This window comes from Sapajus apella, unplaced genomic scaffold (assembly GCF_009761245.1).
Source record: "Sapajus apella isolate SASKATOON/1434 unplaced genomic scaffold, GSC_monkey_1.0 scaffold12, whole genome shotgun sequence".
NCBI classification, from domain to species: domain Eukaryota; kingdom Metazoa; phylum Chordata; class Mammalia; order Primates; family Cebidae; genus Sapajus; species Sapajus apella.
The window spans coordinates 5,093,596-5,120,996 of record NW_022436952.1 but is presented as its reverse complement, the minus strand read 5'-3'; the positions used below and the strand labels follow the sequence as shown (position 1 = coordinate 5,120,996).

The window sequence follows — 27,401 nt, the reverse complement described above, 5'->3', positions numbered from 1 at the left end:
TTTTGAGATGAGTCTCACTCTGTTGCCCAGGCTGGAGTGCAGTGGCACAATTTCAGCTCACTGCAACCTTTGCCTCCCAGGTTCAAGTGATTCGCCTGCCTCACCCTCCTGAGTAGCTGGGATTACAGGCACATGCCACCACACCACACCCAGCTAATTTTTGTATTTTTAGTACAGACAGGATTTCACCATGTTGGTCAGGCTGGTCTTGAACTCCTGACCTCAGGATCTGCCCACCTTGGCTTCCCAAAGTGCTGAGATTACATATATGAGCCACTGAGCTCAGCCTAATTTTTGTATTTTTATTATTTTTTATTTTGTTTGAGATGGAGTTTTGCTCTGTTGCTCAGGCTGGAGTGCAGTGGTACAATTTCAGTTCACTGCAACCTCTGCCTCCTAGGTTTACAGGTGCATGCAACCACACCTGGCTAATTTTTGTATTTTTTGTAGAGACAGGGTTTCACCAGACTGGTCTTTCAACTCCTGACCTCAGGTGATCTGGCCTGTCTCGGCCTCCCAAAGTGCTGGGATTACAGGTGTGCGTAATTTTTCTATTTTTAGAAGAGATGGGGTTTTGCCATGTTGGCCAGGCTGGTCTCAAAATCCTGACCTCTGGTAATCCTCCCACCTCGGGCCCCCCAAAGGGCTGGGATTACAGGCGTGAGCCACCCTGCCCAGCCCCACCCCAATTATTTTTCTCTGCTATTATTTATGCTTCTTTTTTTCCCCCTTGAGACAGGGTTTCACTCTTGTTGCCCAGGCTGGCATGCAGGGTTGTGATCTCAACTCACTGCAACCTCCACCTCCCAAGTTCAAGTGATGATTCTCCTGCCTCAACTGCCCAAGTAGCTGGGACTACAAGTGCCCACCAGCACACCTGGGTAATTTTTGCATTTTTTATAGACAGAGTTTTGCTATGTTGGCCAGACTGGTCTCAAACTCCTGAGCTCAAGTGATCAGCCCAGCTTGGCCTCCCAAGCTGAGAGGATTACAGGCATGAGTCACCAGGTCTGGCCTCATCCTTCCTTTAAAATAACAAAACAGCGGGGAAACACATTACCCTATTTTTCGTCCAGCTAATTTTCTTTTTTTTTTTTTTTTTTTTTTTTTTGTTTGTTTTTTTTTGAGACAGAGTTTCACTCTTGTTACCCAGGCTGGAGTGCAATGGCGCAATCTCGGCTCACCGCAACCTCCGCCTCCTGGGTTCAGGCAATTCTCCTGCCTCAGCCTCCCGAGTAGCTGGGATTACAGGCACACGCCACCACGCCCAGCTAATTTTTGTATTTTTAGTAGAGACGGGGTTTCACCATGTTGACCAGGATGGTCTCGATCTCTTGACCTCGTGATCCACCCGCCTCGGCCTCCCAAAGTGCTGGGATTACAGGCTTGAGCCACCGCACCCGGCCCGTCCAGCTAATTTTCTTTCTCCTTTAGTTTCCACATACAGCATTGAATCTAGCTAATTATATATCTTATTGTCTTATTAATATCTGAGACAGTCTTGCTGTTGCACAGGCTGGAGTGCAGTGAGCAATCTAGGCTAACTGCAGCCTCTTGGGTTCAAGCGATTCTCCTGCCTCAGCCTCCAGAGTAGCTGGGACTACAGGTACACACAACCACACCCAGATACTTTTTTTATAGAGATGGAGGTTTTTGTTTTTTGTTTTTTAAGACAGAGTCTCGCTCTTGTCGCCCAGGCTGGAGTGCAGTAGTGTGATTTTGGTTCACTGCAACCACCACCTCCAGGGTTCAAGCAATTCTTGTCGCAGCCACCTAAGTAGCTGGGATTACAGGCATCCACCACCATGCCCAGCTAATTTTTGTATTTTTAGTAGAGACAGCGTTTCACCATGTTGGCCAGACTGGTCACAAACTCCTCACCTCAAGTGATCAGCCCACCTTGGCCTCCCAAAGAGCTGGGATTACAGGCATGAGCCACCACGCTTGGGTGACAAAGGAAATTATTTAGTGAAATGTAAACATCAAGCTTTTAATCCAAGTAAAAAAAAAATTCTCCAAAGAATAAAGTATGAGGTGGGATGCAGTGGCTCACACTTGTAATTGCAGCCCTTTGGAGGCCAAGCCAGGAGGATTCAAGGTTACAGTGAGGTATGATTGTGTCACTGCACTCCAGCCTGGGTGACAGAGCAAGACTGTCTCAAAAGATAATTCAAAATGTCAGTGATTAGGGATACTATATAAAGACATAAAAGGTGGGCCTAGGGACTTGTCACACTAAAGCTGACTTGAAATTGACCAACTCAGAAATGATATGGTCTCTTTAAAACTAGAGATTTAATACTTTTATTAATTAATTAATTAATTAATTATAAAGACGGGGTTTTATCATGTTGGTCAGGCTGGTCTTGAACTCCCGACCTGAGGTGATCCACCCGCCTTGGCCTCCAAAGTGCTTGGATTACAGGCGTGAGCCACCACGCCCAGCTGAGATTTAATACTTTTAAAACCAAGAGTGGTTTTGTCTAGACAGGACACTGGTTCTCAATCTTGAGTGTCTCTTGTGCTCTCCTGGGAGCTTCACAGCTCGAGTCCTGTTCTGTACTCTGACTTAATTGGTTTGGGGTATGGACTGGAAACATTTTCTTTTTTTTTTTTTTTTTTGAGACGGAGTTTTTGCTCGTTACCCAGGCTGGAGTGCAATGGTGCGATCTCGGCTCACCGCAACCTCTGCCTACTGGGTTCAGGCAATTCTTCTGCCTCAGCCTCCTGAGTAGCTGGGATTACAGGCACGCGCCACCATGCCCAGCTAATTTTTTGTATTTTTAGTAGAGACGGGGGTTTCACCATGTTGACCAGGATGGTCTCGATCTCTCGACCTCGTGATCCACCCGCCTCGGCCTCCCAAAGTGCTGGGATTACAGGCTTGAGCCACCACCCGGCAACATTTTCAAAAGCTCCAGGTTAGAACAGCTCCTCTCTGGGTCTGGTACATTCCATATCCAATCATGCAAGACATTAAGGGTAGTCCTTTTGAATACCAAGTGGAGCTTGTATTATACCCAACTTACAGGTAGAGCCATTTATGGCTGAGAATTGCTGATACAGATACATAAACACAAACCTTAGTCTAAAAACCCTATTTAGTCTACTTTCCTGCAAATTATTGTTCTAAACTAATACTCATTTTTCCCAGACACTGGGTGTGTCATCTAAATCAATCTTTTTTTTTTTTTTCAGACAGAGTTTCACCAGTTGCCCATGCTTTAGTTTAGTGCAGCGGCACGATCTCGGCTCACTGCAACCTCCACCTCCTGGGTTCAAGTGATTCTCCTGCCTCAGCCTCCTGAGTAGCTGGGACTACAGGTGTGTCACACCACACCCAGCTAATTTTGTATTTTCAGTAGACACTGGGTTTCTCCATGTTGGTCAGGCTGGTCTCGAAATCCCGACCTCAGGTGATCCACCCACCTTGGCCTCCCAAAGTGCTGGGATTACAAGCGTGAGCCACCGCACCTGGCCTGAAATCAACTCTTACAAAGTTTAGAAAGAAATGCTAACAACCAGCCAGGAGCAGTGGCTCATGCCTGTAATCCCAGCACTTTGGGAGGCCAAGGTGGGTGGATCACGAGGCCAGGAGTTTGAGACCACCCTGGCCAACATGGTGAAACCCTGTCTCTAAAAATATAAATCACACCATCATCCTGTCAAAACATTTTCATAGCAAAATACCTAAAGGTACCATTAACTTAATCATCTTCCATTGTGACAGTAAACCTACATGAAATTACTGTTTTACAAATACTCAGTTCACTCAAAACCTGTAACTACTAACGTGTGCATATACAAACAGACTCCAGCTCACATCAGTCCTCAAAAGCCAGGTCTGTGTCCAGCATCCAACTATAAACTCTATCTTAATGCCTTTTTTTTTAAATTTGAGACGGAGTTTCGCTCTTGTTACCCAGGCTGGAGTGCAATGGCGCAATCTCGGCTCACCGCAACCTCCGCCTCCTGGGTTCAGGCAATTCTCCTGCCTCAGCCTCCTGAGTAGCTGGGATTACAAGCACACACCACCATGCCCAGCTGATTTTTTGTATTTTTAGTAGAGACGGGGTTTCACCATGTTGACCAGGATGGTCTCGATCTCTTGACCTCGTGATCCACCTGCCTCGGCCTCCCAAAGTGCTGGGATTACAGGCATGAGCCACCGTGCCCGGCCTAATGCCTTTTTTTTTTTTTTTTTTTTGAGGGTCTTGCTCTGTCACACAGGCTGGAATGCAGTGGTGTGAGCTTGGCTCACTGCAACCTTTGCCTCCCAGGTTCAAGCGATTCTCCTGCCTCAACCTCCTGAGTAGCTGGGATTACAGGTATGTGCCACCATGCCTGGCTAAGTTTTCCATTTTTAGTAGAGACGGCGTTTCACCATGTTGGCCAGGCTGGTCTCAAACTCTTGACCTCATGATCTGCCTGCCTTAGCCTCCCAAAGTGTTGGTATTACAGGAGTGAGCCACTGCACCTGGCCACTTTAATGCCTTTCTCACTGTAGGAGAGGCTACCTTGGATAGCCTGTCACTAGTATCTACTATCTGCAATTTGTTTTTGGGACTCAAAACCCAAATAATCCTTTTTGAAGTGAAAATTATAAATACAGCAACTGGAAAATGCCAAAAGTCTGCACTCACAAAACAGCAAGGACTGCCTTTTTTTTTTTTTTCCCCTGTAACACATACCCAGAGAAAGTTTCCATTTCACCAAAGCAATGGTCAGGGGTCAGGGGATGTCAAAACAGTGTAGAGGCCAGGGTGGGCAGATCACTTGAGTCCAGCATGCCCAACATGGTGAAATCCCGAAATACAAAAATCAGCCAGGCATGGTGGCAGGTGCCTGCAACTCCAGCTACTTGGGAGGCTGAGGCAGGAGAATCGCTTAAACCTTGGAAGTGGAGGGTGCAGCGAGCAAGATCTCACCACTGTACTCCAGCCTGGGTGACAGAGTGAGACTGTCTTAAAAAAAAAAAAAAAGAGAGAGAATGTAGAAGTGGACAGGGAGGCAAGCACTGCGAACAAATACTTTTTAATGGTTTTAAAGTTTTTTATTTTTTACAAATATACTGGAGAATCATGCAATGCTGCCAGCATTGGATGCAATCCGGGGCCACAGGTCTGCACACTCCTTTGCTACTGGTCCTGTAATGGCAGAACCTGCATTTAAAAAAAGCATGTGGGGACAGGTTAAGGCACAAACACAGGGTCCTTGGCCTGTACTTCTAGACAATCCACCCAACCTCAGAGACCTGAGGAACAAGCTGGACTGATTTCCTACCTTTCATCTCGCCTTTATTGTTCACTATGACCCCTGCATTATCTTCAAAATAAAGAAACACGCCATCTTTTCTCCGGTATGACTTTCGTTGTCGAATGACCACTGCTGGATGTACTGAGAGAAGAAAAAAGGAAAGCAGTCATTAACCCATCAAGTCCCAGGGCCACCGCAAAAGCAGTTTCCAACCAGACAGAATGTATACTCAGCATTTCACTGAGACAGTGCAAGACAGTGTAAATATCAATCTTTTAGGTGATCCTCCCACTTCAGCCTCTCTAGTAGCGGGGACTATAGGTGCACACCACCATGCCCAGATAATTTTTGTTTCTGGCTTTTTCCCATAGAGACAGGCTTTCACCATGTTAGCCAGGCTGGCCTCCCGAAGTGGTAAGAGTATAAGCATGAGCCACCAAAGCCAGCCCCTATTCACGTATTAAAAATCAAAGCTGCCAGTATTCTCTTGCAAGTGTGAAACTCTTAGGAAGACAATTATCCTTGCCTATGCCTTTTCCAACTTCACCCCACAGGTGGGTTATTAAGATCCCAGGGACCCCCAACCCCTCCCAGTCCTGGTAATGAGCAGAGAGGTCAAGCTATTCACACAGAAATCTGGAAAACAGATTTAACACTAGAAAACAGTTTGAATTTCCAGGCCCAAGCACCAGGCTTTATTTTTTATTTTTTTTTTTTTTTTGGATAATGAGTCCTGCCTAAGCAGGACATCAAAAAATTCAATTAAAAACTCATAATTGTTCCTCTCCACGGAAATCTTTAGTAAAAAGCGAAAGATTTGTTATGAAGAGAAACCAGAGCATTATGTTTTACTTTTAATGAATTGTTTTCCAGTTATAAGTAACTTTTACACCTATCTGTACTAAGATGATAAAGATGCTTTTCTCAACTTTTGAAATGAAATATCACTACATAATGAAATATAATGCTTGTGAATAACTATTTTAGAGTCAGGCATATCTGCATTCAAATTTTGACTGATACTAGCTTAGAGACCTTGAGCAAGTTACTTACATAGAATTTTTATAAAGACAGGAAGAATGACCTTCCTTGAAACAAGTACGACAAAAAATAGATTAAGTCTGGCTAGGCACAGTGGCTCATGCCTGCAATCCAGCACTTGGGAGGCGGAGGTGGGCGGATCACAAGGTTAGGAGACCAACCTGGCCAACATGGTGAAACTCCATCTCTAACAAAATTACAAAAATTAGCCAGGAGTGGTGGTTGAGCACCTATAATCCCAGCTACTCAGGAGGCTGAGGCAGGAGAATCGCCTGAACACGAGAGGCAGAGGTTGCAGTGAGCTGAGATCACGCCATTGCAATCCAGCCTGGGCAACACAGCAAGACTCTGTCTCAAAAAAAAAAAAAAAAAAGTAAGTCTAACCAGGTTAGTAACAGGACACACATGATGTAGCCAGTATTTACTGATCCTCCTCTACTTATAAACCATTTATTCCTCAAAAATTCACCAAGTAGATAAACAGTCCTGGCCTCTTTGCACATTTCTATACTTGTTATTTACAGATATTAAGTTCCAAGGGGAGGGGATGTATTCACTTAGCAGAAAAAAGGACCAAAAAAGACATTAACCGGAACTGGAAACTCACAACTAGTTTTAAAACAGAAGTTGGGCACGGTGGCTCACGCCTGTAATCCCAGTACTTTGGGAGGCTGAGGTGGGCGGATCACAAGGTCAGGAGAGTTGGAGACCAGGCTGGCCACATAATGAAACCCCATCTCTACTAAGAAAAATAGAAACAATTAGCCAGGTGTGATGGTGTGTGCCTGTAATCCCAGCTTCTCGGGAGGCTGAGGCAGGAGAATTTCCTAAAGCCAAGAGGCAGAGGCTGCAGTGAGCTGCGATCGCACCACTGCACTCCAGCCTTGGTGAAACTGTCTCGAAACAGAAAAAAAAAACCACTGAAGTGTTTGGAGCTCTGGTCTGTTCCATCCCTGAGACCAACAATCCACCGTCCTGCCATCTCATCCACAATGTGATGGCCATTTGCTCTACTCTTCTCTGACAGCTTCCTGGGCCACCAATCAGACCCAGGAAGTATTCTGAGAAGAGAAAAAAGCACAATTGCTGAATCACAATTACAGTGCTACCAAGCCCTCATTAATGGTGAACAGAAAAAGATCTCTTTTCTCTCCGCCCCCCCCCCCCCCCCCCCCCCCCTTTTTTTTTTTTTGAGAAGATGTCTCGCTCTGTTGCCCAGGCTGGAGTGCTGTGGCACGGTCTCGACTCACTGCAACCTCTGCTCCTGGGTTCAAGCGATTCTCCTGGCTTAGCCTCCTGAGTAGCTGGGAGGCGCCTTCCACCATGTCCAGCTAATTTTTTGTATTTTTAGTAGAAACAAGGTTTCACCATGATGGCCAGGCTGGTCTCGAACTCCTGACCTCATGGATCCACTTGCCTTGGCCTCCCAAAGCACTGGGATTACAGAGAGCCACTATGCCAGGCCACAAAAAAAGATTTCCAACCCAAGGGCTAAAAAAATCTACTGGAGAGCATAGTGGGGTGGAGTAAGTGTATTACAAGGCTGGCAAGTCAACATCATATTTGTAAATCAAGGAATGGCCAGGAAATCTTTAGAAAAGCAAGACATCCCAGTGTAGAGACAAACTAACGAGGCACAGGAAAAAATTTCAAGAGCTGAAATTAAAATGCATCAAATACCAGCAGTTCTAAAGCCAGACAGGACACAAGCTGCAAATATGGAAGTGACAAGATGATGGTCCCTCCAACACAGTCTGAGCAAAAACTTATTTATTCTCACACTGCCTCTCCATGGAAAACAAACTTGGAAACGGACCCTTTTTCCAATAAAGAAGAGTCCTCCCACTACCCATCTGTATTAAGGAGGGCTCAATGTTTACTCACCCTTTTTTCTGAGCTCTGGTTTGCCTTTCTTGACTGTGGCCATCACCATGTCACCGACACCAGCAGCGGGAAGTCTGTTCAGCCGTCCCTTGATCCCCTTCACAGAGATGATATACAGGTTTTTGGCTCCTACAAAAAGATGTAAATAAAAATCACAAAATGTTGAGGGCCGACTAGGCCGTTGCATCAGTATAACATTTCCCAAACACTCACTGCCGAAGCAGTTAGTCCCCAGGAACGCCTTGTCACACCACTGATTGAAGCAAAACAACACATCATGCTGCCGCTTCACCCAAAAGCGGTGTTTTCATTCTTCCCTTTCTTGACGGCTCAACAGGTCATTAGCCACAGGCCCACTGAGTGCTTTTAAAAAGGGGAAGTGAAGCAGCGTGCAAAGACCTCACCTGTGTTGTCAGCACAGTTGATCACAGCTCCTACCGGAAGACCCAAGGAAATCCGGAATTTCGCACCAGAGGACCCACCACGTCCTGTGGATATAAAGGGAAGGGAAACAGGATAAAGGGACCACCATCTAGACACGGTTCCGAGTTCCTCCTCATACACTCCGCACATGCTTTGATAGACTGTGCACTACAGATTGGCTCTATCGAATTTTACTTATGCCGTCCCCGTGTGCCACCCGATCCTCACGGGAAGTAGCCATTTCTCACTATTACCACTCTCACATCGAAATTAAGGGACCTGGAAGACTCAGCCCTTGCTTGCTCCAACTTTCGCAAAAACGCAATTACCCCTGCAAGGCAGAAGACCGCAGAGATCTCGCAAACCAGGGTCTAACCCAGTCTAACTTCAACCCCATTACGGTAGCCCTATTCGCGGAGCGAACTCGCGGGATCCAGGCTACAGTCGTGATCCTGCCATCTCAACTCTTCAGCACCCCAGTGCCACTTTCGGGGGCCCTGGCGGTCCTCTCGCGGCAGCCTGGCTCTCCATCTTCGGCCTGAAGGAGAGCACAGCGCCCCAGCTGCCTAGGGCCACCGCTCCCGATGAACCCGCCAGCCACTGCACGACAGATGGCGGAGGATCCTCCAAAAGTAAAACCTCACCTCGCTTCGACATCTTGAACGCCGGAAAGAAGGAAAAAGGAAGTAGCTTCAAAGGATACTGGGATATGAACTTTGATGCCCCGCCCCTCTCGTCACGTGACCGGAGCTTAAAAACCCGCCTCGCCCCACTCTGGGCGCTGCTTTTCTACGTAATAGGTTAACAACGTCGGTTTGTTGTATCTGAAAGTGGGCGTTGAAGTAGAAGCGCAAGAGATTGGAAGTCTCTACGAGCTTCAAAGTAGTTGGAGACGTGGAAACTGATTTGTCGTTATCTTGCTCACGACTTCTTTTGAGCACTTAATACGTGCCAGGCCTTATCTGCACACTAGAGAATAGGAATTAAAACACAGTTTGTGCTGTGTGTGGGATCCCCAAGGAACAAAGAGATTGGGGGTGTGGGGAGAACAAGCTCTAAACGGCTCTTGAGAAGTGCTACAGATCATTCCATCTATGTGTGCTTGGTACCATACCATTCTGTATTTTACATATACAGTATTGCTCTATTGCCCTCCCTCCCGTTTTTTGTTTTTTTTTTTCTTTCTGTTTTTGAGACGGAGCCTCCCTCTGTCGCCCAGGCTGGAGTACAGTGGCGCGATCTCAGCGCACTGCAACCTCCTGTCTGTTACCTGGAAGCCTCCTTCCCACTTCCAGTCTTCCTGCCTTTGCTTCAACTTGTCCCGCATTTCCAGACCGAACGAATGTACTTCTTACATATATTGATTAACGTCTCATGTCGACCTAAAAGGTAGAAAACCAAGCTGTGGCCCGATGATCTTGGGCACATGTCATCAGGACTCCCTGAGGCTGTGTCACAGGAGTAACCTCAACCTTGGAAAAATAAACTTTCTAAATTAATTGAGACCTGTCTCCGATTTTCCGGATTCACACAATTAGATATAGAATGGGGCCGGATGTGGTGGCCCATGCCTGTAATCCTAGCACTCTGGGAGGCCAAAGTGGGCAGATCACCTGAGGTCAGGAGTTTGAGACCAACCTGGCCAAAATGGCGAAACACTGTCTCTACAGAAATACAAACGTTAGCTGGGCATGGTGGCAGGTGCATGTAATCCCAGTTACTCGGGAGGGTGAGGCAGGAGAATCATTTGAACCAAGGAGGCGGAGGTTGCAGTGAGCCAAGATCACACCATAGCACTCCACCCTGGGGTATACAGTGAGCCTCTGTTTAAATAAATAAATAAAAATGGGGCCAGGCATGGTGGCTCACGTCTGTAATTCCAGCACTTTGGGAGGCTAAGGTGGGTGTATTACTTGAAATCAGGAGTTGGAGACCAGCCCATCCTAAATAGCAAAACTGTCTCCACTAAAAATACAAAAATTAGCCTGGTATGGTGACTTAAGCTTGTAATTCTAGCACTTTGCGAGGCCAAGGCAGGCAGATCGCCTGAGCTCAGGAGCTGAAGACCACCCCAAGCAACATGGCAAAACCCTGTCTCTACCCTGTCTCTAGCTGGGCATAGTGGTGTGTGCCTGCAGTTCCCAGCTATTCTGGAGGCTGAGGCACGAGAATCATTGGAAACTGGAAGATGGAGGCTGCAGTGAGCTGAGATCGTGCCACTGCATTCCAGCCTGGGTGATAGAGTGAGACTCTGTCTCCAAAAAACAAAAACAAAAACAAACCAAAATTGGCCAGGTATGGTGGCACACGCCTGTAGTCTCAGCTGCTCTGGAGGCTGAGGTGGGAGGATCTCTTGAGCCCGGAAGGCAGAGGTTGCAGTGAGCTGAGATTCCCACCACTGCACTCCAGCCTGGGTAAAAGAGTGAGACCCCATCACACACACACACACACAAAAAAAAAAAAAAAAAGAAAGAAAGAAAGAGAGAAGAAAGGAGTTGGAGGATTCAATGGAGGAGGAACACTTGAATCCATGAGTTCGAGGCTTCAGAGAGCTAGGATCACACTTTTAATTTTTAATTTTTAATTTTTAGATAGTGTCTCACTCTGTTGCCCAGACTGCAGACTGGCTGACTGCAGCCTCGATCTCTCCAGCTCAAGTGACCCTCCCATCTCAACCTCCCAAAATGCTGGGATTACAGGCATGAGCCACTGTGCCTGGTCTGATCACACCTGTGAATAGCCACTGCCCTCCAGCCTGGACAACACAGTGAGACCCCATCTTTCTTTCTTTCTTTTTCTTTTTTTCTTTGAGATGGAGTTTCTCTCTTGTCCAGGCTGGAGTGCAGTGGTGCAATCTTAGCTCACTGCAACCCCCGCCTCCTGGTTCAAGCGATTCTCCTGCCTCAGCCTTCCAAGTAGCTGGGATTACAGGCATGTGACACCATGCCCGCCTAATTTTTGTATTTTTAGTAGAGATGGGGTTTCATCATGTTGGCCAGACTGGTCTCAACCTCTTGACCTCAGGTGATTTGCCTGCCTCAGCCACCCAAGTTGCTGGGATTACAGGCATGAGCCACCACGCCTGGCCGAAACCCCATCTTTCTTTCTTTTTTTTTTTTTTTTTTTATTTTAAGATGGGGTTTCACCATGTTGGTCAGGCTGGTCTTGAACTCCCGACCTTAGGTGATCGGCCCACCTTGGCCTCCAAAGTGCTCAGATTACAGGCATGAGCCACCACATCCAGCCAACCCCATCTGTCTATGTACAATAAATACAGCCGGGCACTGTGACTCATGCTCTACTAAAAATACAAAAATTAGCTGGGTGTGGTGGCGGGTGCCTGTAATCCCAGCTACTCGGGAGGCTGAGACAGGAGAATCGCTTGAACCCGGGAGGCAGAGGTTGCAGTGAGCCAAAACTGGGCCATTGCACTGCAGCCTGGGCGACAGAGCAAGACTTCGTTCCAAAAAAAAAAAAAAAAAAAAAATTACCTAGGCTTGGTGACACATACCTGTAATCCCATCCCAGCTGCTTGGGAGGCTGAGGCAGGAGAGTCGCTTAAACCAGGGAGGTGGAGGTTGCAGTGGGCCAAGATCAGGCCACTGCACTCCAGCCTGTATGGCAAGAGTGAAACTCCGTCTCATAAATAAATAAATAAATACCTGTGCATGCGTGCACACACACGGAGAGAGAATGGTTAGTGTAGGCCTCATTAAAGATGTTGACATTAACCCAGGCATAGTGGCTCACACCTGTAATCTCAACACTTTGGAAGGTTGAAGCAGGAGGATCCTTTGAGCTCAGGAATTTGAGACCAGTCGGGGCAACATAGGGTGATTCCATGTCTACAAAACATTTAAAAATGAGCTGGTGGCAGCTGGGTGCAATGGCTCATGTCTGTAATCCCAGCACTTTGGGAGGCCAAGGCGGGCGATCACCTGAGGTCAAGAATTCAAGACCAGCCTGGCCAGCATGGTGAAACTCCATCCCTACAAATATACAAAAATTAGCCTTGCATGATGGCAGATGCCTGTAATCCCAGCTACTCGGGAGGCTAAAGTGGGAGAATTGTGTGAACCCGGGAGGTAGAGGTTGCAGTGAGCTGAGATTCATGCCATTGCACTCCAGCCTAGGCGAGAAAGTGAGAGCTCCATCTCAAAAAAAAAAAAAAAAGAAGTAATGGAACAAAACTTATGTGGACTTTGGCATTGGCTGAGTGAATTGAGGAACCATTGTTTTGATTTTAATCAGAGGAGGGATGTGATGTGGCTAAAGTGTCAGAAGGATCACTGTGGTTGAATTGTTAAGACTAGACTGGGAGAGGACACAGGGACATAAGTAAGAGGATCTGTTAGGAAGCTATGGCGGTAGCCCAGGAGAGAAATGATGGTGATTTGGACTAGAATGGTAGCAGTAGAGGTAATGTGTGGTCAGATTCTGGATGTGTTTTGGAGGTAGGGCCAATCAATTGTGGGGTATGGAAGACAGGAATCAAAATATCTCCAAGGTTTCAAGCCTGAGCAATTGGAAGATAGCATTGCGGTCAACCAAGGTGGAGAAGAATATGGTTACGGAGGGAACAGTGTTCTTGGTTGGTACTACCACCAGTGTCTCAACCAGAAAACAGGAACACAATTAATTCTCTTCTCCTAGGCCCCTAGATCTAGTCACCAAGGTCTATTACCTTGACTCTATTTCAAACATTTTTCTTCCCATGCCTTCCAAGTTCTGCATTTGGTTCAAAGCTATTGCATCAGCTTTTATATGGTCTGACTATAATTTCCCACTGCTAGAAACCATGTGCTGGCCTGGCAAGGTGGCTCACACTCCTGACTTCAGGTGATCCACCCTCCTCGGCCTCCCAAAGTGCTGGAATTACAGGCGTGAGCCACCACTCCCAGCCTTTTCTTTCTTTACTTTGTAGAGATAGGGTTTTGCCATGTTGCGCAGGCTGATCTCAAACTTCTTGGCTTCCCAAAGTGCTGGGATTTCAGGCCTGAAGCAGCCAGATAGGGGAAAAAAAAAAAATCAATCAGGTGGGGCGCAGTGGCTCACACCACCAATGGAATTACAGGCCACCATTCTTCTCTAGCTCTGCTGTTCCTACTTGTTCCTACTTGTAATAGAAAAATAAAGACCCTCCAAACATGTCTACATCCCAGTCTTGTTGTGAGTCCATTTTCGACTATATTACCTCTCATGATAAAAGGAAGTTTGCAGATATGATTAAATTAAATATCTTGAGATGTGAGAAGATTATCCTGGATTATCCAGGTGAGCTCAGTGTAATCCCACAGGTTGTTACAAGAGGGAGGTAGGAGGATGAGAGTCACAGAGAAAGGAGATGGCAGCCTGGATGCATGGAAGCTGAGGGCACAGGGAGAAAGGATGGTACGCTGCTGACTTTGACAATTGGGTAAGAGGCTATGAGTTAGCAATGTAGCGGCCTCTATAGGCTGGAAAAGTCAAGGAAACTGATTCTCCCCTAAAGCCTACAGAAGGAACGCAGTCATACTAACGTCTTGATTTTAGCCCAGTGAAATTAATTTTGGAATTCTGACCCCCAGAACTGTAAAGATAATACATTTATATTGTTTTTTGCAAATAGACTGTAATTTGTTAGAGCAGCAATATAAAACTAATACAACACTGTAGTCTAAGACAGCACTACCTTCTCTGACCTGTATTATTACAATATATTCCCAACTGGCTTCTCTCTCTCTCTCTCAATCTCTCTTTTTTCTTGGGATAGAGACTTGCTCTGTCACCCAGGCTCACTGCAGCCTCCACCTCTGGGGCACAAGCAATCCTCCTGTCTCAGTCTCCCAAGTAGCTGGGACTTCAGGCACACACCATCACACCTGGCTAATTTTTAAAATTTTTTGTAGAGATGGGAGTCTCACTATGATGCCCAGACTGGTTTCAACTCCTGGGCTCAAGTGATCTTCTTGCCCTGGCCTCCCAAAGTGCTGGGATTACAAGCATGAACCACCATGCTTGGTGGACTTTCTTAGATTTTCTTTTTTAAAGATGAGGTTTCACCATGTTGGCCAGGCTGGTCTCAAACTCCTGACCTCAAGTGATCCACCTACCTCAGCCTCCCAAAGTGCTGGGACTATAGGCGTGAGCCACCACGCCTGGCCTAGATTTTCAACTATACAATATAGTATTGTTAAGTAAAGGCACAATGTTGTACTGAGGATTTCTAGCATTTTAGACTTGTTGATCAGCAACTCCCCCCATCCCCTGGCAATCGCCATTCTGTTCTCTGCTTCTGTGAGTTTGACTGTGTTAGATACCTCGTATAAGTGGAATTATGCAGTATTTGGCCTTCTGTGACTGGCCTGTTTCACTTAGCATAATATCCTTAAGGTTTATCCATGCTGTTGCATATTGCAGGATTTCTTTTCTTTCTTTTTTATTTATTTATTTTTTTGAGATGGAGTCTCATTCTGTCACTCAGGCTGGAGTGCAGTGGTGCAATCTTGGCTCACTGCAATCTCTGCCTCCTGGATTGAAGCAATTCTCTTGCTTCAGCCTCCTGAGTAGTTGTGATTACTGGCGCCTGCCACCTTTTTACAGGGGCTTTCACCATGTTGGCCAGGCTAGTCTTGAACTCCTGACCTCAAGTAATCCGCCTGCCTCGACCTCCCAAAGTCCTGGGATTATAGGTGTGTGCCACCTCACCTGACCAGGATTTCTTTCTTAAACTTTTTTTTTGGAGAGGGAGTTTCACTCTTGTTACCCAGGCTGGAGTGCAATGGCGCGATCTCGGCTCACCGCAACCTCCACCTCCTGGGTTCAGGCAATTCTCCTGCCTCAGCCTCCTGAGTAGCTGGGATTACAGGCACGCGCCACCATGCCCAGCTAATTTTTTGTAGTTTTAGTAGAGACGGGGTTTCACCATGTTGACCAGGATGGTCTCGATTTCTTGACCTCGTGATCCATCCGCCTCGGCCTCCCAAAGTGCTGGGATTACAGGCGTGAGCCACCGCGCCCGGCCCAGGATTTCTTTCTTAAACTTTTTTTTTGAGAGGGAGTTTCACTCTTGTTGCCCAGGCTGGAATGCAATGGCGTGATCTTGGTTCACCACAACCTCCGCCTCCCAGGTGCAAGTGATTCTCCTGCCTCAGCCTCCTGAATAGCTGAAATTACAGGCATGCACCATCACGCCCGGCTAATTTTGTAGTTTTAGTGGAGATGGGGTTTCTCCATGTTGGTTGGGCTGGTCTCAAACTCCCAACCTGTGGTGATCTGCCCAGCTTGGCCTCCCAAAGTGCTGGGATTACAGGCTGACCCACTGTGCCTGGACTCTTAAAATTCTAAGGTTCAATAATATTTCATTGTATGTATTCTCTGGGTACACCCCTGACTCTCTACAAATTTCCCCATAGGAGTCAGGTTGATGATTTCAAATCCCCCTGCTGAGAACCGTCCAGTGGCTTTTCATCCACCTAATGTTTAACATAAAATCAAAACATCCTCCACAGCCCTGGTTACTTCTCCAACTCTCTTGAATCTTTCTCCTGAGCCTACCTTCCTCTAGCTACTGTGGCCTTAGCGTCTTTGCAGTAGCCATTTCATCTATCTGGAATCCCCTCATAGATGGCCAAATAGCTATTTCCTTCAGGCAATTCAGGTCATTAACTTCAAAATTAGCTGTTCAAAAAGGGCTTCCGGCCAGGTGCAGTGGCTCACACCTGTAATCCCTGCACTTTGGGAGGCTGAGGCGGGTGGATAATCTGAGGCCAGGAGTTTGAGACCAGCCTGGCCAAAATGGCAAAACCCTGTGTCTACTAGAAATACAAAAATTAGCCAGCATGTTGGTGGGCAGCTACTCAGGAGCTGGAGGCAGGAGAATCGCTTCAACCTGGGAGTTGGAGGTTCCAGTGAGCTGAGATCAAGCCACTGCACTCCAGCCTGGGCAACAGAGTGAGACTCCGTCTCAAAAAAAAAAAAAAAAAAAAAAGCCCTCCATGGCTATCCGACTTGGAATAGCCCCTTAGTACTTCTGTAACTCATCTTTTTTGTTTTAATGATTTGCTTACCAGGCATTTCCTCATTTATTCGTTTCTGCATTTATTTTTAGTCTGTTTCCAGTAGACTATGAACTCAGTAAGAGTGAGAACTTTTGTCTCTTTTTGTTGAAAGTACTCTCTGCTTGGCGCGGTGGATCACCTGAGGTCAGGAGTTCCAGACCAGCCTGGCCAACATGGTGAAACCCCGTCTCTACTAAAAATACAAAAATTAGGCGGTCGTGATGGTAGGTGCCTGTAATCTCAGCTACTTAGGAGGCTGAGGCAGGAGAATTGCTGGAACCCAGGAGTTGGAGGTTGCAGTGAGCCGAGATCACGCCATTGCACTCCAGCCTGGCTACAGAGCGAGACTCCATCTAAAAAAAAAAAAAGTACGGTACCCTATGTCCTTTACCTAGAGAGAAATTGCTCTACTAGAGGGGGATCACTAGGGTATATAGCCAGGAAGGCCTCTTGGTGGAGGTGTGTGCTTTCTTTTTAATTTTAAACAGAGTTTCACTCTTGTTGCCCAGGCAGGAGTGCAATGGTGCAACCTCAGCTCACTGCAAACTGTACCTCTTGGGTTCAAGTGATTCTCCTGCCTCAGAATCCCTAGTAGCTAGGATTACAGGCACCCATACCATGCCCGGCTACTTTTTTGTATTTTTAGTAGAGATGGGATTTCCTTCTTTCCTTCTTTTCTTTCTTTCTTTCCTTTTCTTCCTTTCTTTCCCAAGATAGAGTGCGGTGGCACGATCTTGGCTTGCTGCAGCTTCTGCCTCCCAGGTTCAAGCAATTCCCCTGCCTCAGCCTCCCAAGTAGCTGGGATTCAGGTGCGCACCACCATGCCCTTTGTATTATTTAGTAGAGACGGGGTTTCACCATGATGGCCAAGCTGGTTTCGAACTCCTGACCTCAAGTGATCTGCCTGCCCTAGGATTACAGGCATCAGCCACCATGCCCCACTGGTGGAGGTGTGTTTTAAGCTGGTGTTCGTATTTTTGGAGAGACCAAGGGAAAAGCTTCTCTCTCTTTTTTTTTTTTTTGAGACAGTTTTTTGTATTTTTAGTAGAGTTGGGGTTTCACCATGATGGCCAATGGCCAAGTTTCAAACTCCTGACCTCAAGTGATTCACCCCCCTTGGCCTCCCAAAGTGCTAGAATTACAGGCTTGAGCCACCTTGCCCAGCCTTTTTCTTTTCCTTCCTTCCTTCTTTCTTTCTTTCCTTCTTCCTTTCTTTCTTTGTTTTTTACCTTGATCCTAGGACTTTATCTTTTTTCTTTCTTTTTTTTTTGGAGTTCCAGTGGCTTTTATTGAGATAAATTAACAAAAATCAAGATTTTACCATGTTTTTTGAACCTTATAAACTCAGCAGACTCTGATCCATGAGTACATACAACATAACACATCCCAACAAAAACACAGCCCCATTGGAACATCTGCCAATTAACAGAAAGCCAATTTTCCCTTTCCCCCATGTTTCTGAAATTTTGAGTTCCCATTGTTCACTTTTCAGTGGAACTGGTCCCTTGTGGCTAGGGACATTGGAATTTTCTTTTTTTTAAGAGATGGGGTTTCCTTATGTTGGTAGGGCTGGTCTTGAACTCCAGACCTCAGGTGATCTGCCCGTCTCAGCCTCCCAAAGTGCTAAGATTACAGGGGTGAACCACTGGGCCCGGCCTCTTTTTTCTTTTCTTGAGAGGGAATCTTACTTTGTCGCTCAGGCTGGAGTGCAGTGGCACCGTGTCGGCTCACTGGAACCTCCGTCTCCTGGGTTCAAGCAATTCTTCTGCTTCATCCTCTCGAGTAGCTGTGATTACAGGTGCCCACCACCATGCCTTGTGAATCTTTGTATTTTTTAGTAGAGAAGGGTTTCACCATGTTGGCTAGGCTGGTCTCAAACTCCTGAGGTCAGGTGATCAGCCCACCTGGGCCTCCCAAAGTGCTGGGATTACAGGCCTGAGCCACCGCCCAAGCCCTCTATTCACTTTTGCAGGAGGTTGCTCTCTTGTTAGCGGACAGAGATGAGTAGGATTGTGGATAAAGAATTGAGCCTAGCTGCACTGTATTTATGGAAAAACAACAACAACAACAACACTGTATTTATGGAAAAAAAAAAAAAAAAAAAAAGAAAGAATCGAGCCTAGCATTGGGAGGCCAGAGATGGAACATTACTTGAGTCCAGGAGTTCCAGAGCAGAGCAGTCTGGGCAGCATAGGGAGACGGCCTCCTTCACCCCCCATGCGTGGCTACCTACATAAAATGAAAGAAACAAACAAACAAAAAACCTGAACCTAGAAAAAGCAGATTGGCACCTAAATTCACATGCTTTCAAACTGCCGCCATGTCTTTGCCTAGCCTTTTAATTTCTCCTTCTTCACTGCTAATGTCAGTATCATGTAACAAAAAGACACTGATTTTGAACGAGTGTGAAAATTTTGGGATTGATGGATGTAAAAGGATTTTGCGAGCAAGTCACCGACAGAGGGGGTATAGCTCAGTGGTAGAGCATTTGACTGCAGATCAAGAGGTCCCCGGTTCAAATCCGGGTGCCCCCTCGGTTTTCCTTGTGCTTTTTTCACAGCCATCTAGGAGTAACCTGAGTTAGCGAGTACTGAATACAAAACCCACGGGAGGTGTCCTTTGTCTCTTCCACCTACCTAATTTTCATTCACCTTCTAAAGGATTCCCGTACCCGAGGAGAGAGCAGCAACCAGAGGTTGCTTTGAGGTGGATCTGAGCCCGCATACCCCAAGTGGCGAGAAGCGCTCTTGAAATCCCAGTTGTAGAACAAAGGCGAGCATCGATTCCCATCTCCGAGGCCCACTGGTTTAATGTTAATTATAATTTGTTTTGGGGCAAAAAAATGTCGCGTCGTGGGCGGGGCTAGTTCTTACTTGACTATGAAGACTAGGAGAAGGAATCCAAATGCAGAGGTCTTCATATACTGGCGAACTCGAACAGGACAGGGCACCTCTAGAAGGCGCCGTGGCTCATGCATGTAATCCCAGCACTTAGGGCCGAGGCGGGCGGATCACAAGGTCAGGAGTTCGAGACCAGCCTGGCTAAAATGGTGAATCCCCGTCTCTAATGAAAATACAAAAAATTGGCCGGGCTAACAGTTGCATGTAATCTCAGCTACTCGGGAGGCTGAGGCAGGAGAATCGCTTGACCCAGGACGCAGAGGTTGCAGTGAGCCGAGATTGCCCCAGCCTAGGTGACACAGCAAGACTACCTCTCAGAAAACAAACAAGACAAAAAGTAGAAGCTAAACAGCGAGGTTTTCCCCTCTTCCTTCTTTACTTAGCTCAAAGGCAGGGCTTTGGCTTGATAAGATATAGATGGAAAGTTCGAGGCCTAAAGAAGAGGTAAAAGTGGTTCCTCCTGGCTTTTGCACGGAACCGCAGCTTTACTGATTTGTGGTCTCTCTGTCCAGCCTAGCGAAGCAGCTCACACAGTCCTGCGAGCCGTGAGAAAAAAATGCGCGGTTCCCGGGGTCCGAGGGATGACACAACCACATTCCGGTTTAAAATATCGCAGCTGCCCTTTGACCCAGGCAGCACGGCTCTTCCTCTCTCCTTTATTTTTCCTTTTTTTGGGCAAAATCTAGTCGAGGGCGATGCCCTTGTCTCCAGTCACACTTACCATTTTCCTCCTGCCCTACAGTGACACTGTTAGGCACGCCGCCAGCAGATACTTGTCCCCATCTTTAGGTTATGAAAACCCATGGCCTTTTATTTTCACTTCAGTGGTTCTTAAAATGTGGTCCCCACACCAGCAGCACCAGCGGCACCTGGGAACTTGGTAGAAATGCAAATTATCGGGGACCCCTTATAGAATCAGAAACTAGGAGTGTTTTTGATAAGCTCTGCAGGCAATTGTGATGCACGCTCAAGTTTGAGAAACATCGTGTTCGTTTATCTCAGTTTGCATTGGGATATAACTTTACTTTTGTACATTAATAGTCAAGGATGAACACAGCACGTCCATGTCACTATTAACATAGAAAGTTGAAGTTGGAGAAGGGCTGTGTCTGTGGGTTTTCCTCACTTGACCTACCCTCCACCCCCAAAAGGAAAGCCAACTTGAGGCGTTCTCCTGTCTCCCTACCCCCATTGGAAACATCCTGTCCCTCAAACCCGGCGCCTGGAACTGTCTGACTCATCTGAGGCTGGCGTTCGTGGCCGCAGAAATCCCTACACCCCTGGAGCGAGTAATGGGGTCGCTCAGCTTTTATACCCACACTCTCCTCCTCCCGCTGAGCACAAAGTAAAACCGAAAGCTTTCTACTAAGCTTGAAAAATGAGGACGAGACTTTTTTCATTTTTCTTTTAGTCTAGGACTCAATGTTAAAATATGAATCAAGAATAGGTGGAAAAGCCACCGAGGGGGCACCCGGATTTGAACCAGGGACCTCTTGATCTGCAGTCAAATGCTCTACCACTGAGCTATACCCCCGCCCTGCTCCTGCGTCTGGAGGCGGCTCTTTTGAGTGCTAAGCATTGTTGGAGCTGCTACACTGTGAGAAGGTAGTAACATAAGGAGGAAGGAATGCAGGAGAAAAGGGATCAGGCTGAACGCAGACAGTGCCCGCATCCGGGAACCCCGGGAAGGTGCACTGCATGGGCTCGAGGAGGGAAGCACAGCCCGGGCTCAGCAGAGCGGAGTCCAAGAGGGAGGGACAGGTTCCGCCCCACAAACGTGGGAAAGGGTGTGGGCCGGAAGGGGGCTAAGAGGGACAGGGCGGGGGGTCTCCGTTCGGTCCCCAGATTCACGCCAGGTATCCACGGGTAGAGAGGAAAGTCCCTGAAGGTGGTGAATCAGCTCGGGCGTTCAGAAGGGCTCCAACCCCACCCTGGACGGGCTTGAGGGGTTACCCGCCTCCCGCAGCCCCGGCGCCCCAGATGTGCAGCCCGCCGGGCTCTGCGCCGTCCCAGGCTCGGGAAAGGCCCTGGGCGCTGGGCGCAGTTCGCCTGGGAGCCCTGGGGCGCCAGCACCCCGTGCCCCGCGGACCTCCCCGGAACCTGCCCCCGCGCAGCCCCACGTCGCCCAGGGAGCGCGCCTCGCTGCGCGCGCCCTTGCCCGCGCCCGAGGCGCGTGCCCGCCCCGGTGCAGCCCCTCCTCCCCGCTGTGTTTATTAGGGGAAGGAGGGCGGAGGCGGAGGCCAGTTCCCCAGCTCCAGCCGCCGTCGCTCCCGCCTGTGTAGTTGCAGCCGCGGCCGCCTCCTGCCAGCTCGCCTCGGGGAAGAGGACGCTCCCGAGCTCGGGCGTTCCCGCCCCAGCCTTTCCCGGAGACATGAACCCCAACTGCGCCCGGTGCGGCAAGATCGTGTATCCCACGGAGAAGGTGAACTGTCTGGATAAGGTGAGCCCGGGACCGGGAGACGCGTTTTTGCAATCCCCGGCAGTGCTCCCAATCCAGGGAGGAGGGAAGGGCCGCGTCTTTGCCGCCTTATTCCCGCGATCCCAGGAGAATGGAGGGAGGACGAGCTGGCGGTGTCATGGGGTGTGGGGACACATCCCAGTCTGGAAACCCGGAGATCTGGGGCGAGGCGGGGAGTCCACGCGTAGCGGGCAGCCGCTGCTGGAGAGGGGTGGGCTCTGTGCCCCAGGGTTTGGAGGACGGGAGAGGAGCAGGGAAGCCAGGCCCCGGGCTGTGTTGGGGGTAGGTGAGGGGTGCAGTCCCGCCCCCTAGGGCCTGGAGAGTGAGAAGAGACGGCCGCTCCCTCGCCGCTCCGCGCCGAGCGCCAAGTAGGCGGAAGCGCCGGGCGCTGGTGGAGGGGGCGGGGGGGCGGGGCAGAGGCTGGGGGGCCCTGCGAAACCGTCCGCTTCGGCGGGGGATGGCCTGGCTTCCTGGCCTGGGGGCGGGGGCTATCAGCCTGCGAGTGCTGCATCTGATGCGGGGGGTTTCCGGTAAGGACCCCGGCTCCCCCCTGCAAGCTCCCCCGCTTTAGAACGACCTGCAGCCCCCTAGGTGATTTAGTGGTTAAAGGACTCGCAGACCTCCTCCATAGATTCCCAACCCCCACTTCCAATTAAAAGCCAACTCCCGGTGCTGGGCCGCCCAGCCTGAGCCAGGCGGGGTCGGGTGCTGGAGTAGGGTGGATGGGGGGTGCTTCGCCGAGATCTCCTGAAATTGTGCTCAGAGCTAGGAGACCGTGTGGTAGAACAAAGAGCTAACTTTTCAAAGCAGGTTTCTCCCGTGGAGGGTGGGGTTGGCTGAGTTCTGGGGAAACCGAGGGAAAGGGGAGGTATGGGGGGAGGGGAAGGTGGCCTTGTGGAGATTCACTGTCCCCTGGGGGCCCTGTCTCCCCCATGCTGGACTTGTTCATCTGGTTGCCATTAGACTTTTGGAGGGGGGTGGGAGAGTAGAACTGGGTGTTTCCGGTACAGTTTGAGGTAGGACCCTGTCTTCTCGTAAGCTCCTAACGGAAAACCTGCCCCTCTACATCCTCTCCCCAGTCTGGGCGGGGGGAGGAGGGGGGCTCTGTGATTTTGCCCCCTTCCTCACCGTGCCTTTCATCCACCACCCAAAGCTGGCTCCAAGTCCAGATATTCTGTCCTTTCCATCTGAACTGGGAAGGCTGGGGGGACTGGATGGAAAAGGGGTGCAGGGATGGGGGCAATGGATGGAAGAGGGGTGCCCCAGGGGTGCCCTGGGGCCAAGTTCATTGCTGATCTGGAGCTGGGTTTTGTTCAGGAAGAATAGTTCATTGGACACTTTGTCTCTCCCCTCCCCCTTGGGGTGTGAGCTTCCTCAGACCTTTGGCCTCTGAGTCAGGGTGAGGAGGTGGGGCTGGAGGTTCTGAAACACATTTGAGCTTGCTCTTGGGGTGTGTGGGCATATGGGGCCGCTGCTGTGTCACCGTCCCTGGTCCTGGGCTTGATTGGGCAGGAGGAGAGGAGGAGCAATATTGTGGGCACAAGGAAAGGTGCTGATCTGCCTATGACCATGCCAGCCGGTGCTGCGCAGGACTTGGACTTAGAGCTATCAGATGCTGTCTCCCCTTGAGAACCTACCTGTCCTTGCACACTGGGACCTGGCCCTTCCCTGGTGGCAGAGATTTCAGCCTCTGCATCTTGAGTTCCCTGTTGTCCCCTTCTTCTCCACAGTCATGAATTGGGAAGAGGCAGTGGGCACTTCGCCTATATAAGGAAAAAGCAATACATGAAGGCAGGATTGCCACCCAAGGAGTTGGGAGACTGGGTCTTTGTTCCAGGTCTGCACCCACCAGTTTTATGAACGGCTGTAGGCCTCAGTGTTCACCATCTGTCAGATGGGTATGATGATGTCATTTCCTTCAAGGTGGGGCAGTGCACTAATGTGCCTGAGTGCTAAAGAGGGTGTCGTATAGACTATGCCCTCCCTACCTTTCTGGGATGCTCTGTTCAGCTCCACACCACTCCCCTTGTAAAGACCTTAAGTGCTGTGTATCAGAGCGGAGGGGAGCAGGCAGGGATGCTGCAAGATGCCCTCCCCAGCTCTCTTACCCTAGCTAGAAGAGGACGTTCAAGTGGGGGTGCCCAGGGAAGTGGGAGTTGGCAATTCCTCCCTCTTTTTAGAACTCTCTGTACAGGAAGTGGCCCTGGAGAGACCTTGCCCCCTGTACTGAGCAGGAGGCCTGAAATATCCAGGTATCAGACCTATTCCTCCCCACTGCTCCAGGCAGTAAGAATAGGCAACAGGAGGCCAGGCGAGGTGACTCACACCTGTAATTCCAGCACTTTGAGAGGCTGAGGTGGGCGGATCACGGAGGTCAGGAGATGAGCCTGACCAACATGGTGAAACCCTGTCTCTACCAAAAATACAAAATTAGCCGGGTGTGATGGCACATCCCTGTAATCCCAGCTACTTGGGTGGCTTAGGCAGGAGAATTGCTTGAATCTGGCAGGCAGAGGTTGCAGTGAGCTGAGATGGATCATGCCATTGAACTCCAGCCTGAGCAACAAGAGTAAAACTCCGTCTCAAAAACAAAAAAAAAAAAGAAAAAAGAAAGCTGGGTGCAGTGGCTCACACCTATAATCCCAGCACTTTGGGAGGCTGAGGTGGGCTGATCACCTGAGTTTGAGAGTTCAAGACCAGCCTGGCCAACATGGAGAAACCCTTCTCTACTGAAAATACAAAATTAGCCAGGCAGGGTGGCACACACCTGTAATCCAAGCTATTCGGGAGGCTGAGGCAGGAGAATTGCTTGAACCTGGGAGGCGGAGGTTGCAGTGAGCCAGATCACGCCATCACGCTACAGCCTGGGCAACAAGAGCAAAGCTCCGTCTCAAAAAAAAAAAAAAAAAAAAAAATAAGGAATAGGCACCGGGAATGGGGAGACAGTGCCTGGAGGATGCTGAACTGAGAACAGGAAGGAGGGGGAATCTTCAGTCCCATAGTTGCTAACCAACTTCCAAAGGCCTCTCATTTATAGCAAAACAATCAAATTAGACTCACCCATTTCTCTACTATCCCCAAGGCACTTAGCCCACTACATGGCCCAAAACACAGGCTGCGTCCTTGGTTTCAGCCTTTTCTTCTCCCTGAGCCTTATCTCCCAAAGGCATAGGTGGGTAAAAACCTTGTCACCTCTGAAGGCCACCCTGCCCCCAACCTGCAGTACCCAGTGTGCTTTGCAAACTGGATAAATATGTATTGCTGATGACAGTGTTTGAGGAAGGAGGTCGAGATTTGCTTCCCCAGAGGACTTCTGGGATTAGAGCTGGGGGAGAAACAGGGTGACCTCATTTGCTCATTCAACAAATATTTATTGAACACCTACTTGGTGCACCTGCTTTGTATCTCGGGAGCTGTGTTGTCAAGAATCTTGCCACGTCCCTCTTTCCTGGCTTGCTTCCCCAGGTTTATGAAAGCAGGTGGAGGGGTAGAGGATTGGTCTGCTGCCATTTCCCCTGGAATCTCACATTAGGGCGGGCTCTGTGCCTCTGCTTGTCTGAGTGCTCCCTCCCCACTTGAAGGGAGTGAAGTCCTCCAGCTTGGTGCCCCGTTTTGCTAAGCTTAGAGTACCCCACCATCATCCTGTGACCATCCATTCATAATAGCTACTACTTATTGCAATATGCTGGGCTCAGTCTTCACAGCAGCCTCACAAAGTAGGTGTGTTCACTCCTGTAAGCGATGCACCCCACAAATGAAGGCTCAGGTAGGCAATGTGGCTCATCTCCCTTAGAGCTGAAATTCACATCCACAGTTCTTTCTGCTCAGCTCTTCTGCCAGTGTGTTTGCAAAAAGTACTTGTATTTACACATATTTATTTTATTTATATCTAATTTGTGCCAAAAGTAGGTTCCATTCCTTCCTGACCCTATCTGGAGGGATGCTCTGGGCCTGGGATCTTGTATGGGGGTGTGGGGCCACTGGCAATAATCCTCTCCCCCTTGGAATTTGTAGAGGTGCAGCAAAGATCTGTGTCTTTAAGCCAGCGGCCCAGGTGGCTGACTGAGCGAGGCTGGTGACCCAGCCATGGTGCGGCTGGCATTGCCCCTGCAGGAGGGAGAAACTGTAACTCTGGGCAACAGAAAGGGAGGAGACGGTCTCATACTCCAACTCTGAGTCATGGCCACCCCAGGTCGCTTGGGTTCAGAGGCCAAGGTGCCAGGCTGCAGGCACAGTAACACGAAGCTTGCCCCTTCCCCCCAACCCAGAGCTGTGGAGGGACAGGCTGTCCCCCTCCAAGTGAGGGGGATCCGAGCAAGCTTCTGCCCCCACCAGCCTGTTTACCTTTCTGTAGAGTGGGTTGCAGGTAGGCAAGGGAAGGTCAAGGGTGACTCTGCTTTGAAGCCTTGGATCCAGGCTGAGAGGCCTCTGATGGGCAGCAGAGGTAGGGGCTGGGGGCAGTGGTTTCTGTGAACAGGGGAACCATGGACTTGGCAGGCAGCAGGAAGGAGCCGAGGTGCATGCCTCAAGGTGCACTTTCCTCCCGAGTTCTGAGTCCCAGGAGTGCTTCTCTGAAATCATCTTGCCTGGGGTCTTTAAAAGAGGGGAGCTCTTGCTCCCGGATAGAGCCTATGGGGCAGAGCAGAGGCAGACGGGTCACTGTGGGATCCTCTGGATGTATTTCCCTGACAGTGTCCTTCTCCAGACCCCACTGACATAAGACAGGGCTTCTTTCATCTTGGGGTCCCGGTGCCCAGCCCAGGCTTGGCTCACAGCGGTTGTGGAAGGACTGGTCATTTTCTGCCTCCCCTCCCCACAGTTTCCTACCCCAGAAAGGACACAGTGGCAGGAGCTGTTGGGTTTTCTTGAACCTTGGGGCCTTCCTCCAGAGAGGGGAGGGGAGTCGTCTGAAGCTGCTAGAGGTGCCAGGCAATAGGGGTGGAGCAGCCTCCTCTCCGACCCCTGGAGACAGTGGCTGCAGCTCCAGTTGACACATGCGCTTCATAGTAACTGGTTTCCATGTTTTTTTCTGCTTGGAGCCCCCTGCAGGGGCACAGGCGACCACCCTTCTCTGCCTCACGTTCCTGTGTCTGGCTGAGAGCGTGGGATGTGTGAGGGAGGTGGGAAGGAGCTGCTGATGGAAATAGGCGCCATCCCCTGGTGGAGGGGCTCCACTTCCTCCGCATGGCAGCCTGGAGGGGTCTTGTGAAATCCCCGTGTCCAGCATTGGCCTGTGCCCCCTGCCTGCTTGGTGCACCCCGCCCTTCTTCTCCCCGGGTCTTCGCTCCAGGTGGAGGCCTGGCCATCTGGAGTAGTGGTCTCTCTCCCTGTCTCCCAAATATCAATCAGGAGGCAGCCTTGGAGGTCCCCGGTCCTAGGACAGTGTGTAGCCCTTCACTC

At 49.3% G+C, this 27,401-nt stretch overlaps 2 protein-coding genes, 1 long non-coding RNA gene and 4 other non-coding genes across 7 annotated transcripts in view; 3 read left to right on the top strand and 4 right to left on the bottom strand.

Annotated features, from left to right (window-relative positions):
* LOC116552537 overlaps window positions 1-4,982 on the top strand; it is an 11,330-nt gene extending 6,348 nt beyond the window's left edge. The window contains exon 2 of the long non-coding RNA XR_004269429.1: window positions 4,869-4,982. This is a non-coding gene — a long non-coding RNA (uncharacterized LOC116552537). The remainder of the gene's footprint in view (window positions 1-4,868) is intronic.
* A 35-nt stretch (window positions 4,983-5,017) lies between these two features.
* On the bottom strand, window positions 5,018-9,352 carry RPL23 (ribosomal protein L23). The gene is made up of 5 exons (XM_032279258.1): window positions 9,249-9,352; window positions 8,586-8,669; window positions 8,182-8,310; window positions 5,284-5,397; window positions 5,018-5,162 (listed from the first exon to the last, which is right to left on the bottom strand). The coding sequence occupies exons 1-5, from the start codon at window positions 9,259-9,261 to the stop codon at window positions 5,080-5,082; spliced, it is 423 nt and encodes a 140-aa protein (XP_032135149.1). The 5' UTR covers window positions 9,262-9,352; the 3' UTR covers window positions 5,018-5,079.
* On the bottom strand, window positions 5,986-6,098 carry LOC116553623. The gene has a single exon (XR_004269843.1). It is a non-coding gene; the product is annotated as a U5 spliceosomal RNA (small nuclear RNA).
* On the bottom strand, window positions 8,422-8,557 carry LOC116553566. The gene has a single exon (XR_004269808.1). It is a non-coding gene; the product is annotated as a small nucleolar RNA SNORA21 (small nucleolar RNA).
* Window positions 9,353-19,105: 9,753 nt separating the features above from the next.
* TRNAC-GCA lies at window positions 19,106-19,177 on the top strand. Its single transcript has one exon. It is a non-coding gene; the product is annotated as a tRNA-Cys (tRNA).
* A 1,828-nt stretch (window positions 19,178-21,005) lies between these two features.
* Window positions 21,006-21,077, bottom strand: TRNAC-GCA. Its single transcript has one exon. It is a non-coding gene; the product is annotated as a tRNA-Cys (tRNA).
* Window positions 21,078-21,588: 511 nt separating this feature from the next.
* LASP1 (LIM and SH3 protein 1) overlaps window positions 21,589-27,401 on the top strand; it is a 53,752-nt gene continuing 47,939 nt past the window's right edge. The window contains exon 1 of the mRNA XM_032279257.1: window positions 21,589-21,983. Coding sequence (XP_032135148.1) covers window positions 21,915-21,983 — 69 coding nt within the window. The 5' untranslated portion in view covers window positions 21,589-21,914. The remainder of the gene's footprint in view (window positions 21,984-27,401) is intronic.

What these genes read in the sequence shown, in the direction of transcription:
- RPL23 (XM_032279258.1), bottom strand. An exon ending in CAACTGTGCTGACAACACAG is followed by an intron (nt 8,311 to 8,585) that starts GTGAGGTCTTTG and finishes ATCTTTTTGTAG; the next exon opens with GAGCCAAAAACCTGTATATC. An exon ending in CAATAAAGGCGAGATGAAAG is followed by an intron (nt 5,163 to 5,283) that starts GTAGGAAATCAG and finishes TTTTAAATGCAG; the next exon opens with GTTCTGCCATTACAGGACCA.